This window comes from Protopterus annectens, chromosome 2.part1 (genome assembly GCF_019279795.1).
Source record: "Protopterus annectens isolate FY-2018-M chromosome 2.part1, PAN1.0, whole genome shotgun sequence".
In the NCBI taxonomy this organism is placed as follows: Eukaryota; Metazoa; Chordata; order Ceratodontiformes; family Protopteridae; genus Protopterus; species Protopterus annectens.
Window position 1 is genome coordinate 1,099,953,183 of NC_056729.1, and position 14,558 is coordinate 1,099,967,740.

General features: G+C 42.4%; 1 protein-coding gene across 2 annotated transcripts in view; it reads left to right on the forward strand.

The window, feature by feature from the left end:
• Positions 1-14,558, forward strand: part of CLIC5 (chloride intracellular channel 5) — a 1,097,485-nt gene that overhangs the window by 823,004 nt on the left and 259,923 nt on the right. For both annotated transcript variants that reach the window (XM_044062648.1, XM_044062649.1), the window contains exon 3: positions 6,775-6,900. In XM_044062648.1, the coding sequence (XP_043918583.1) occupies positions 6,775-6,900 (126 nt within the window). The remainder of the gene's footprint in view (positions 1-6,774; positions 6,901-14,558) is intronic.

A 14,558-nucleotide genomic window follows, 5' to 3' on the forward strand; every position in this document is an offset into this window, starting at 1 on the left:
CAGATATTACAGGGTTCCTGAGTCTCACAAGTTCCTTTTTAAAAATCCTATTGCGGATCCAGAGACTATTTCACAGGGACCCAAGGGCATTAAGGCCTATATTGCCAAAAAACCCACCCCTTCTGATAGAGACTCCAGGGCGCTGGATAGATTGGGTAAGAAGGTTTACAGTTCTGCAACCTTGGCCATTAGGGCCTTAAACCGTCAGTTTCATATGTTAAAGTATCAACAACATATTATTGGATTGCTTAAATGAAAATTATGTTGATTCTTGGCTGTGCTGAAAATTAGGAATTCCAGGATTTAATGCATTCTGCTGAACAGGTTGGAAAACATACTTTGCAATGTGGGTTTGATTCTTTAGAGGCCTCTTGCAGGGCTGCTGTCACTGGGTCTGTACTCAGAAGGCATGCCTGGCTTAAGGAGCAACCTTTGCCTGATCATGTTAAAGTTAAACTGTTGGATGCTCCCTTAAATCAGGACTGCCTGTTTGCCAACAAAGCTGAGGAAGTTCTTAAAAAGATGGAAGATAAAGCTAAATCTATGCAAACTGTTAAATATTTCTTAGAAGTTCAGCCTCCAAGATTTAGTAGGCATTGGCCCTCTAAGAATTGGTCATTTCTGGTTCCTTCCAGGCCTTCTCAATCCAAACTCAGACACAGCAGAAGTCCCAGGTTTTAGTCCCAGGGTACGCACATGACTAAGCAGTGAGGGGGCTTCCGCTTCCAAATCTGGGAGAAGTAAGACTCCCCCCTATGGAAAACTGTCTCAATGACTTGATTTTAAAACTTCCAAGCACTTCTCAACTGAATGGTCCTTTAGGGGGAAAGATTGTTCTGCAGGCCACAAACTGGGAACTCATTACCCAGGACAAATGGGTTTTAAATATAGTGTCCTAAGGATACAGATTTCACTTCCACACATTACCAATGCCAAAAGGTTGGTCAGATCTACCTCCAAATCAGTGGGCAGAGGCTCAAAAGCAAATACTCTCTCTTTAAACATAAAGGCTATTCAAACTGTACCAGAAGAGGAAAAGGGACAAGGTTTCTACTCAAGACTTTTCCTGGTACCCAGAAAAGACAATTCATTGTGTCCTATTCTGGACCTGTCTACTCTAAACACCTTTTTGGTGATTCCAAAATTCAAGATGCTGACTCTTCACCAGTTGCTTCCTATGCTAGTAAAAGATGCCTGGATGGTAACACTTGATTTAAAGAAAGCATACCTGCACATCCCAGTCAGGGAATCTTGCAGAAGATACCTACACGTCAAAGCAGGCTACAATCACTACCAGTTCTCTGCACTGCCCTTTGACTTGTCTACTGCACCCAGTGTATTAACAAAGTGCCTAGCCCCAGTCATTGCATTTTGCAGGCAAAGAAATATTCAAATATACCCATACCTCGATGATTGTTTAATTCAGGCAGAAAGCCAGGACATACTTTTGAATCATCTGGTCTTTGTACAAAGGGTGCTAACTTGTCTGGGGTACACCATAAATGAAAAGGAGTCACACCTGGTACCCTGTCAACAAATATTCCTGGGAGCAAGCTTGACTACAATCTCCCGGATGGCTTTCCTCACGCGAGAGAAACAAATTAATTTGACAGCCTACTTCAAACAAGTGGCCACAAAAACCCTACTATCTGCAAGGCAAATACTACAAGCCTTGGGGTTCATGGCCTCTTGCATTCTTCTGATTCCATATGCAAGACTGCATATGAGGAAATTACAATTGCCTACGCCTAGAGTTTCTTTGGTGGGCAGAGGCCTGCCACCAAAACAAGGGACTACCATTCACACCACCCCCTGCCACCCAAACTCTAACAACTGACGCATCAGACTATGCATGGGTGGCTCACCTGGCAGAGAAGTGCATTCAGGGCAAATGGAACCCAAGTCAAATGCACTTGCATATCAATCAAAAAGAAATGTTAGCTGTACAGCATGCTCTGACAGCCTTCAAGGACCACATTCTTCCAGGACAATTAATGGTAAATATGGACAACACCACTGTTATGTGGTACATAAACAAGCAGGGGGGGGGTACACATTCTTACCCCCTATGCAGACTAGCCATGCCATTATAGAACACAGCCCTGAGCTACTAAGTGCATCTACAAGCTCAATTCCCACCAGGAAAACTAAATACACTGGCAGATGAACTAAACAGAAACCTCATGGACCCACATGAGTGGAAGCTGGAACCATGGATTTTCAACATGTTGACAAGCAAATGGGGGAGTCCAGATGTAGACCTGTTTGCCTCCCCCCAGAGCTATCAGTTGGGCACATTTTGCACAAGGACTCCCCACAAACAAGCTTAGAAAGTGGATGCTCTGTCCTTCAGCTGGAAAAACCTATCAGTTTATGCCTTTCTTCCTCTGCCTCTGCTCTCCAAAGTACTACTAAAGATCAAACAAGACAAACCAAGGATGATTTTTATTGCACCAGACTGACCATGACAACACTGGTACCCCCTCTTGTACAGTGTGTCACTGTTGACCCCCATGGCACCTGCCTCAGACTCCTACCTTATTGTCTCAGCAGGAGAACCAGATTCTGCACCCTCAGCTTCATACACTGAACATAGCAGCCTGGCTAATTACCTAATCTCTCCTTTTTCATCCCTCAGTAAACCAGTGATGGATATCATTTTAGAGGCAAGGAGGCCTAGTACTAGAAAATCTTATGCTGAAAAATGAAAAAAATTCTGTGCCTGGAATCAATCTCAAGGGATGAGCACAGTGATGCCCAATTTACCTCAGATTTTACAATACTTATCTACATTTATGTAACATACACTTAACATACACTTGTACATAAATGAACTCAAACAAACTTCTGTTACTACATAGGATCATATGATCCGAATATATTACTAGGCTAATGGCTCTGGGGCCCTTACAAGCCTAGCTAAGAGTTTATCCCCAAAAAATAAACCTCTGTCAGCACCTGTCACCCCTATCAATGAGGGATACAGGTGAAACTCCTGGGACAAATTTGTGGTTTCCCATCCACTCATCAAGGATGCACTTCAAAAGGATCAGCAAGGTACTCTGCTTGATGTGTATGAGAAGTCTATTCCAGAGATGGAGCAACTTCTGGGAGACAAACCTGTCCCTCCAGAAGATTCTGGTGATGTTACATATTAGATTTAGGCCTTTTGAGCAGGTAATGCGCGACGAGTTAGACTTATGGATATTGAGCATCTCTAGTAAGACAGAGTCTGAGATTGCCTTGCAGGCGAGACACAGATTACCTTTGAGCAATCTGTACAATACCGAGTAGAGTGATAGTGATTTGAGTCTGTTTACAGAGGACAGGTGCTGGAGGCCATTGATTCTCTTTCTGAGGTATTTCTGTGGTCTGTCCAGTTGGTGCAGATGTTTAGAGAGGTACATACCAAATGGGATGTTATACTCAATTATTGGCCTAATGAAGGAGGACTACAGAGAAGTAATAACCACCTTTTTTCTGGATGCTATCCCTTTACTTATGAGATAAACCAAGTAAAAGGCTTTTCTGACCATTGCTGCTACGTGATGGTTGAATGTGATATTGTTGTAAACCCGAGTACCCAGGTCTTTCACCACAGGTACACTACAACTACTTTCATCTTAATAGTTAAATATGTTAGGGACAAGTTGCCATTCCTTCCCTTGTAGACACATCTGTATTTCTGTCAGACTTTCAGAGTCATCTAATTATAATTCTGTGTGTGTAAATTTGTAAAGAACAAAACATGTTTCATGGTGTTTCACAGGAGAAGCAGTTCCTTTGAACCAACTCTCATTTCTTCCAGAAAGTGGTTTCTGACTTGTCCTTGAACCAGTCCTTTCATTGCCATCTGTTCTTTGAAAGTAGGGAAATCAGGGAAGAGAGGGGGCCTTCACACTCTTGATTTGTACTCCCAGCACAAAGTTTTAGATGAAGCATTTGCAGGCATTAAAGCTGTGTGTCTCCTTCCTTTGCTGTACAGAGGGTGAGGCACACTATTGCCAGATGAATCCTCCAGACAGGATGCCAGCTGCATCATAATTTGCTGTCATGCGGATAACTGCTAACTTGAAAATGGCTGTGGTCACAGGCCATGCGTCAAGCAACCAGAGTGCTTCTAGTATTTTCCCAAAGATGGCTTAGAGGAATGATGCCCTGACTGTGACTCAGAACTCGCTAAGCTAGGCATCAACCCCTATATCACTAAGTGGGTTGCAAACTGGCTCACAGATAGAACCCACAGTGTGAAAGTAGCGGACTTCAAGTCAGACTGCCGACCAGTCATGAGTGGGGTCCCACAGGGTTCAGTCCTGGGTTCTCTCCTGTTGTATGTACTTCTCTGAAGTCCAGGCCAACATAAATGGACTCTGGCTGACAATGTTTGCAGACGATTGCAAGTTGGGAGCCATAATTAACTCCCAAAGTGATGTTGACATCCTACAGAAAGGCTTCACTGAGACCGACGACTGGTGTCAGAACTATGGCCTTAAGCTCAATGCCAAAAAATGTGTTGTTATCCCCTTTGGGGAAAAAGCTGGTTCCCATGAGTTACCATATCGATAGTAGTCCACTGAACACAGAAGGTGTCACAAGAGATCTGGGAACACAGGTTGACAGCGACCTCTCTTTTGACCACCACATTACCACTGTGGTCAGAAAGTCCTATGTGGCACATCTCATTACTAAGTGTTTTGCATCCAGGAAGAAAGAGGTCATTGTCTCCCTCTACTCCTCCCTCATTAGGCCAGTCATCGAGTACAATGCCCCACTTGGCATGTACCTCACTAGACACCTGCAACAACTGGAGATGCCGCAAAAGTACCTCACAAAGAGGATCCAGGGCCTTAAACACTTGTCCTATATGGACAGACTCAAAAAACTCCAACTATTCTGTCTTATATCACCTACTTAGAGGCGGTCTCTGATTGACTTACAATACCATGTCTGACCCAACTCTGTTAGAAATGCTACATCGTACACGATCCAGAGACCTCATTACCAAAATCAACAGAACAAGCTGGAGGGACAGGTTCATAACCCAGAGACTGACTGTCCATGCTATAGAATAGACTTCCCATACATATCAAGCAGAGTGCCTCACTGGCCCTCTTCAAGAGAAATCTTGATGAGTGTTTGGGAAATAGAAAATTCACCCTGGGGATCACTCCAGTGGCTCTACTCGACAGATACACTGGGAACTGAGGTCAGGTGGCACGATGCCAGGGTAATCGTATGGGTTAGGCTTGTAAAGGCTTCAGGGCCATTAGCCTAGTACACACCTATGAGTGTATGAACCTATGTTCCTGTCTAAATGTTTTGCTGACTGGACTGGCAGCATTTCCATCACTGGCGTTCCTTCCATGTGCTATGGGTTTTTAGATGGAGTTTATTGGCTTTACCAGTGTGCCTGAACAAGTCTTTTGAACAATTATAAGAAGGTAAAACATTAACATCACTTCTCTTATTCAATAAAGGCTCTCTGTTCTCTTTTTCGTTTGCTTACTTGCTTGGTGTGTCTTTACTGTTTTTGGAAGTCATTGTGTACCTGCAGTTGTAAGGTTATTTTTTTTTAATAGTTATAAAACAAATCAATAAATGGGTATGTCGTTGGCTTTGTTTTTTTTTTTTTGTCTTCCTCACTGAAGAGCAATTCCTTTCTTCATTTTAAAGAAGGTAAGTATCCCTTGGCATTCATAAAGAGAATTGCAGAACTGGTAGCTGACCACTCAGTGTATGGTCAGCTGATGTTTTGGAATACTGCCTTAAAGTGGTGGGAGTTAGGAACAGATTTAATCCTGATTTGCTTAGTTTGAGGCTGCAGGTAAAGTGTGAGAGTTCGGGTGTTAAAGGCAGTCAAATAAATGTCTGCTACTTTTCCAGGACATTATTCCTGTTATACAGTTGTACATCGTGGTTTCTTTCTTTCCTTGTTTTTTCTTTTCTAACCAGTCATATATCATGATCATGCTAAGTACTACACTTCTTGGCCTGTTGCATGATTGGACTAGCTGACTTTTGTTTCTAATTCATGGAGGCATTTTATGATATATGTGTTACAAAAAATGTACAATAAAGCCATTTTGTAAGTTTTGGGGGAATAACTGTTAAATAAATATTGGTTCATATAATGTATGTGTATACAGCAACAGTGTTTCAATAGTGCAGAGCTGTGTCATACAACTGAGAGACTTTTTTTAACTATATAAGGTGAAGTATTAATTTTTATTTCATTTTTTTTACTGTTTAGCATTTTTGTTTTTGAAAAAGACAATGGAAGAGGTTGGCATAATGTTTAAGGTCTTAACCTCACAGATACAGTATACAAAGTTTGATTCTGTCCTCTAGTTGTTCACTAGGCTTGTGATATTCTGTAGACTAATAACATAATACTTACCTATGAATGTATAATGCATTCTTTTTCTATTACAATTTTGGTGATTGTGTTACATAACAATTGGCATTGTTCAAGCAGGGATATTCTGGACAAATAAGACTCCTGCTGGTTCTATTGCATGACTCCAGCTGGCTGAAAGGATTGTGCTACATTCCTTATCGTATGATAGAGCTTAGCCTCAGAATTGCATACCACATGGCATTGGGTCCTTTTACTAAATGAAAGTCGCTGTATGGTTCCCTGTAGCAGGTTACAGAAGGTTCCCTGTGATGCTTGTTTTAATAGTAAACATCATTCTTCCAAATACGTCAGTTTTGGATCAGGAAAGTATTGCATATTAAACTTAATATACGTCATTGATTTTCCTTTTTTTGTAGGAAACCAGCTGATCTACACAACCTTGCACCTGGAACACATCCACCATTCTTGACTTTTAATGGAGAGGTCAAGACAGATATTAACAAAATAGAAGAGTTTTTGGAAGAGGTACTTACACCACCAAAGTAAGTTTCCTAATTTTATCTGCAAAATGGATTAAAAATGATGTATAATAATAAAAAAACAGAGTGGATAATTATACACAATTATTTCACATAAAAATGGTTAATAAACACAAGCTATGAAATATTGGGTCTATATTAGATAATCAAACTTTCAAAAGTTCGACTGTCATATGGTTGACACCATACGATCGAACTTTTAAAAGTTCAAAAATCTAATAATAAAAAACAAACTACATAAATAACCTACCTGAACGTTTTAAGCACAGGGGCAAGCTTGCCTGCACTCCCCACACTTCCCCCCACTCTTTAAATATACCAACTCTGAGATCGCACTACAGTGCAGAAAAGGGAAATCTTCCCATTCCGTGCTGTATGGAGATCTCTGTTAAAATGTTCAAGCTTTCAAAAATTTGATCATATGGGGTCGACCATATGGCAGTTGAACTTTTGAAAGTTCGATCATCTAATATAGACCCAAAATATTCATATACAAATGGTATATATTTGCATGGATATTTTCTGATGTATCACATTTAATGCTGGATCATCCAAATGTAGATTATAGAACAAAGTTAAGAATTCCTTTCCTAGGTTCTGCAGAACTCGTGATATACTTGGAAATTCTAAAAATTAGTGTATGTGTCTATTGTAAGTGACTGAGTGCCATCAGGTTACAGATGATTTACTTGTTGCTACTTGCTTCTAACTGCAAGTGCCCCGCCTCTCGCTAACCTGATCCTAGTAAATTGTGTATCTCTTCCACAAGCTAACTCTAATAAACTACATAACCTTGCCAGAACCGTAACTGTAACACTAAAAGTCTCACACAGTCCTCACTCAGTAACCCTAACCCAAAAACTCCCTCTCACTCCCTAAACCTGAATTTCCTGGTCACTCCCTAAACTTAAATTCTCCAATTGGTCCCTAATGCTAAACTCCCCACCCACTCTCTAAACATAAATTTCCCTACTGCTCCATAAATCTGAATTTCCTGATTGTCCCCTAAACAGAAATTCCATGCTCACACCCTAACCATTAAACTCTTCTTCCAGTTCCTAAGTCTACATTTGCTGTTGTTCCTTAACTCCAAACTCTCCTCCTTCTCCCTAAATCTAAATGTTGTTATTCCCTAAACCTAAACTTCACTCCCATTCCCTAAACCTAAATACCCTGACCACTGCTTAGCCCTAATCCCAAACTTCACTCCCTAAGCCTAAGCCTAAACTCCCCAGTTGGCCATTAACCTAACAGCTAAACTCCCATACCCTCCCAAGGATGCCTGCATATACTCAAACCTGGTTGTATGTTCTCGAGGCAGCAGTTCCATTCTCAATGCACACCTGCTACACCTTTTGCTCAAACATAAAGCTGAATTTCAACTTGAGCACAAACCAATGTGAGCTTACAGACAGAGGAGTTCTGTTTGGGTCAGACTGGACATGAGCAGACAGAACTTGAGCACTTGCAGTAGATCCAAAAAATATTACTCAGATATAGTTCCCGAACACATCAAAATGTCAAATGAAACATGCAGTACTGCATTTAAAATGATTTAAAATGCTATAATAATTTCTGTCCATAAATACATAATTTTTATAAATTGTAAGATTGCTGTTATAAATTTATGTTGTACCTGTGTATGCCTGGAAGGTCTGATTTTTTTTAAACACATTACTTATGTGAGTTTGCGGGGTCTGCAGGTGCTCGGATTTTCTCCCACATTCCAAAGACATACAATAGGTGGATTGGACACTCTAAACAAGCCATAAGTGTGAGTGCGCGTACAAGTGTTTGTTGTGATAGAACTACTACAGCAGGGCTAGTTACCAGGCATTGTAACCTTAGTGATTGTCACTGATGAAGTGATACCTCGACCCCATGTGCAAAAATGGGAAAAAGGGGGTTGTGGATGGATAGATGGATGGATGTTTGGACTTACATGAGTTTCTATTACAGCTATGGTTGCTGCGAATGCTGTTGCTTATCTTGTGAAATGTATTCTATTTTGCCCAGGCTGTGCCTCTGATTGATCGATTTTTGCTGATGCACTGCCTTAATAAATAATTTTATTAATAAGTTAAGTAAAATTTTAATGATGAATTCTAAAACATCATTTGTTATAGTTACTTTGTCTGCAAATTATATAAATCTGAGCAATTTTCAAAATACATAATCATATCAGCATTTTTATTTAATTATTTAATACCACTAATTAATTGGGGCTATTGGACCTCTTTACAACGGCACAACGGCAAGCTGGACCCAATTTACATATCACAGAATTGTGAACATGTTGACTTAAAACCCAGCTATCCATATTTGCAGCTTTACTGCCTTAAGCATTATGGTACACTGTCTCATGATGATCTTATAAGTGTAAATGACAGGAAAAGAAGCTCCACAAATATGAAATAACATGCCAAGTGAAAGATGTATATTTCTTTTTATTTTTGTTTTCTCCTGTCTGATAGTGAGCTATTTCCCTTACATGTTCTCTGGCAATGCAGCTATTTGTGAATCCATGAATCTCTTTTCCCTCTATCTCTAGTTCTAAAGCCTAAAAACCCAAAGTGCACCCACCAGGGACAAGGTTCAAGGTTATTGTAGTTGTTGCACTGATATTTCAGTTAATAGTATTTTATTTAATCACTCAGTGACAGAGAAACAATTTGTTTTTCAGTGCTCTGCCACTTGTAACACTACACATTTAGCTTATTTAGCAACATGTGTAAAATGTTCTTGTTTTTATGTAGGTAAAACTACAAGAAAGTTAAAAGATTGTATAACTGAGCATAAGTCAGACATACGTAGAGCAGAACTGACAAATGCTTTAAGCAAACATATTGTAGATAGTGGATGTTCTTCGTGTTTCACAGTTGCAGTCATCACACTTGGGTTATCTGCCTGCAAGTAGCCCTCAGTCGGCCCATATACCAGAGACTTAGTATTTCTGCGTCGGATGCTGTCACTCCAGGACTGACATCAGGTCATCAGGGGTATAAAAACAGGCAGCCGACGCCATTACATCAGTCTTTCTTGCTGAGGAAAAAGTCACAAAGTACAAACTGAAGCAGATAAACACAAAAGCCAGAAGAAGTAGCTGGATTGAACCCACTCAAAGTAATGCAGGCTACAAATCACCACACAGTTGTAGAATGCAGAAACCACTTTATTAACTTCAGAACATAAAAATCCAAAGATGAGCACTTTCGTCTAGAAAGATCTAGACTTCATCAGACCCTTTCTTGCTAAGGAGTCCGAAGCAGAAGCAGTTCGCAAGTGCCGGTTGGCCACTACCTGAATTTTCGTTTACAAATTTAATAATCCTGAAGTCTTCTAAAGCCAAGTACCCCATTGGGGATCCTTTTTTCTTGCTCTAACCGATGTCAGAAAAAGTTAACAATTGTCTTGCCTGTGGAAAGCAAATACCTCACAGAGATTTTCATTCTTACTGCATCACCTGTTTAGGCCCAGACCACGACGTCCCTCGCTGTTGGTTCTGTGCCTTATTTAACGGCTGAACCATTCATCATTGGGCTCTCTTTGTCACTAAATTCTTTTGCTCTCGATCTCTGTATTCTGAAATGGCTTCAGTAAGCCATCCGACTACCAATATTCCGAAAAAACGTAAAGATAAAGACAGAGACAGACCGCATAGGTCCAAAACTGCAGACAACGCTTCCGTTAAGCTAGTCGCCAGTCCGTCGGTACTCAGTGAGGCACTTTCGCAGCCCTTGATGCTTGCTTCAGTGGATTCGCAGGCCATTACTGAGTCTCATTCAGAGTCTGGTATGCTGCGAGACTCTTCATCGGCTATGGAACCTGCGCATGTCTCTACCTTGGATGGGTCCGGTGCTGCTGAGAAGGCACCGGCTTCTGAGGCAGTTATTCACTCAACCGATGTTCAACTCAAACCGATGACTTCTTTTTTAACCAAAACTACTGAGTTTCTTAGGCCCAGAGTACGCACTACACTTAGAAAACCAATGACCAAAGTGCATGCACCTGCTCCCATGCCACAAAAACAAATGCTTAGAATGGCTGAAGACCTTATTACGCTGATTTGTGGAAGTCATCCTTCCCCTGCTAAGAGACAAAGAGTCCAGTCCCCTTCAGCTTCTACAGACCAGGAGTCCGATGACTCTGAAATTTCTGATTATGAAGACATGCCCTTATCTGCTTATGAGGATTCAGATGCAGAGGAATACATTCCCTCTGCTTCCCCTCCAGAGGATTTTTCTTTTGGTGAAACCCTGCATACCTTACGAGAGCATTTGCACTGGGAATGCCAAGATTATCCTCAGTCCAGAATGAGACTCAGAGAATTTCTAGAGCCGCCTCAACACAGGCCCTTAGCAATACCCCCTGTCCGGGATGTTGTGGATGATGTTTTTATGGAATCCAGTCTTACTCCTGACACTTTACCTCCTACCCCTAGGAAACCAGACAGGTACTACAGAGTACCTAACACAAATTTCCCTTCAAGAATCCTACTGCTGACCCAGAGATCATTTCCCAGGGGCCTAAAGGTATCAAGGCTACTACAGCCAAAACTCCCACCCCTTCAGACAGGGATTCCAGAGCTTTGGACAGATGGGGTAAGAATCTGGAGCATTTTCTCCCCGGGCCTCCGCTGAAAACAGGCTCTGTGGAACCTAGTCGGACATTTCCGGTCAACAAATGTTAAAATAAAAAAAAATAAAAAATGTATATACCTCTGCAACTCTTGCTATTAGGACATTGAACTGTCAGTTTCACATGCTGAAGTACCAGCAACATATTATGGAACTTATTAAACAAAAAGTGGCAACCTTTTCAGACTGTGCAGAAAATAAAGAATTGCAGGAGCTTATGCATTCTGCAAGTCAAGCCAGCAAGCATAATTTACAGTGTGACTTTGATGCCCTAGACGCATCTTGCTGGGCAGCTGTCACTGGCTCTGTACTGAGAAGACATGCTTGGCTGAAGGAGCAGACCTTGCCAGTCAAATCAAAGTTACTAGATGCTCCTTTGAATAAGGACTTTTGTTTGGCACCAAAGCAGAAGAGGTTCTTAAAAAGAGGGAAGAGAAAGCTAAGTCTATGCAGACTGTTAAAGAATTCTTACAAGTGCAACCCCCTAGATTCAGTAGACATTGCCCTTCCAAGCACTGGTCCTTTCCAGCCCCCTCCAGGCCTTCTCAAACTAGACCTAGGGGAAAAAGACCAGTCAGACGTCAGTCTCAGGGTATGCAGAGATCTAAGCCATGGAGTGCCCCCATCCCTAAAGCAGGGAGTGGTAAGCCACCTCCTTATGGAAAAAGCTCACAGTGACTTCTTTACTCCATTCCCCAGCTCTGCCCAATTGCTTGTGCCCTTAGGAGGAAAACTTGCCCTTCATACACAAAACTGGATGTCCATCACTCAGGACTAGTGGGTCCTCAACATTGTATCCCAGGGGTACAACTTTTATTTCCATTCACTGTCAACCCCAAGCAGGTTTCCAGACCTTCCTCCAAACCAGTGGCCAGAGGCTCAAAACCAAGTAGTTTCCCTGCTCAGTATCAGAGCTATTCAGCCGGTTCCAGTAGAACAGAGGGGTCAAGGGTTCTACTCCAGACTCTTCTTGGTACACAGGAAAGAGGGCCCTTGGCGCCCAATCTTGGATCTTTGAATTCTCAACAGCTTCCTGGTGGTACCAAAATTCAAAATGCTTACCCTGCAACAGCTTCTTCCTACGCTAGCCAAGGATGCCTGGTTAGTCACCCTAGACTTAAAAGAAGTCTATCCGCATATCCCCATAATCTGCATTTCAGGGCAGGGTTTATGCATTATCAGTTCTCTGCACTTCCATTTGGCTTAACTACTGCGTCCAGAGTATTCACAAAATGCCTGGCTACAGCCATTGCATATTGCAGGCAGAGAAATATCGAAATGTACCCGTACTTGGACAACTGCCTGATTCAGGCGGACAGTCAGGAATTGCTGCTGCAGCACCTGACATTTGTGAAAAACCTTCTCACTTCCTTGGGGTACACCATCAATGAAAAGAAATCAAAACTGGTACCCAGTCAAACGATTGTAATCCTGGGAGCAAGCTTGGACACAACTTCCCAGATGGCATTCCTCACCTCAGAAAAACAACTATCTGACAGACTACTTCGATCAAATGGCCGCCAGAACCCAGCTATCTGCAAGAAAAATACTGCCCTAGGGTTCATGGCCTCATGTATACTGCTGATTCCATATGCAAGACTGCATATGAAGAAGCTCCAATGGTACTTAAAAAAGTCTTTGGTGCCAACTTTCTCAGGACCTGGAAACAGTCATTCCTATCATACCCTGTCTAAGGACAGAGTTCCTCTGGTGGGCAGAAGCATGCAACCACAACAAGGGACTGCCAATTACTCAACCCAAGCCACCCAGACCCTAACCACAGATGCATCAGACTATGCCTGGGGGGCACGTGTGGACAGAATATGTATTCAGGGCCACTGGAGCCCAAGTCAAATTCATCTGCACATCAACCAAAAAGAGATGCTAGCTATACAGAATGCCCTGACAGCTTTCAGATCCCTAATCTTTCCAGGACAACTGCTAATAAAAACAGACAACACCACAGTTATGTGGTACATGAACAAGCAGGGGGGAACCCATTCCTACCCACTCTACAGGCTAGTCATGGCCCTGTGGAACACGGCCTTGGACATTCAAGTCCATCTGCAAGCTCAATTCCTGCCAGGCAAACAAAACTTACTGGCAGATGACTTAAGCAGAAATCTCCTAGACCCATATGAGTGTCAATTGGAGCACAGCTCCTTCAACCTTCTGATCCAGAAATGGGGGACCCCAGAGGTGGATCTCTTTGCCTCCCTCTACAACCACCAGCCCAGCAAATTCTGCACCAGGAATTCTCACAGCTGGGCCTGGAAAGTGGATGCCCTATCTTTTCAGTGGGTAAATCTCTCAATCTATCCCTTCCCCCCTCTGCCCCTCCTTTCAAGAGTATTACTCAAGATAAAACAGGACAGACCAAGGACAATTCTGATTGCCCCGGACTGGCCATGCCAGCACTGGTACCCACTCCTGCTCAGCCTGACATCAGTGCCACCCTAGCACCTACACCAAAATCCAACCCTCCTCTCTTAGCAGGAGGGACAGATTCTGCATCCACAACTGCAAACCCTAAATCTTGCAGCCTGGCTTATTCCTTGAATTCTCCCCTAGTGACCTTAAGCAAACAGGTGTTTGGACGTCTTTCTTGAAGCCAGAAGACCAGTACAAGAAAATCCTATGCTTCTAAGTGGAAAAGGTTCTGCTCATGGAGTCAGTCTAAAGGAGAGGACACAACACTGCCCTCTCTGCCTCTAATCCTGGATTACTTAGCATATCTACTCCACAAAGGCCTGTCCTTCTACTCCATTAAGATACATGCCTCAGCCATTTATGATCATTACAACGCTGAGCCACCTCTCTTCTCGCACCCTCTTATCAAACAGTTCCTGAGAGGGGCAAACAACTTAAGGCCAGCAAGGAGAGCACCCACCCCTGTTTGGGACCTTAACTTTGTACTGGAAAAGCTCATGCTTCCCCCCTTTGAACCTGCTGCATCAGCCGAGTTAAAATTCCTCTCTTGGAAAACAGCCTTGCTTCTAGCCATCACTTCAGCTAGAATAGTGT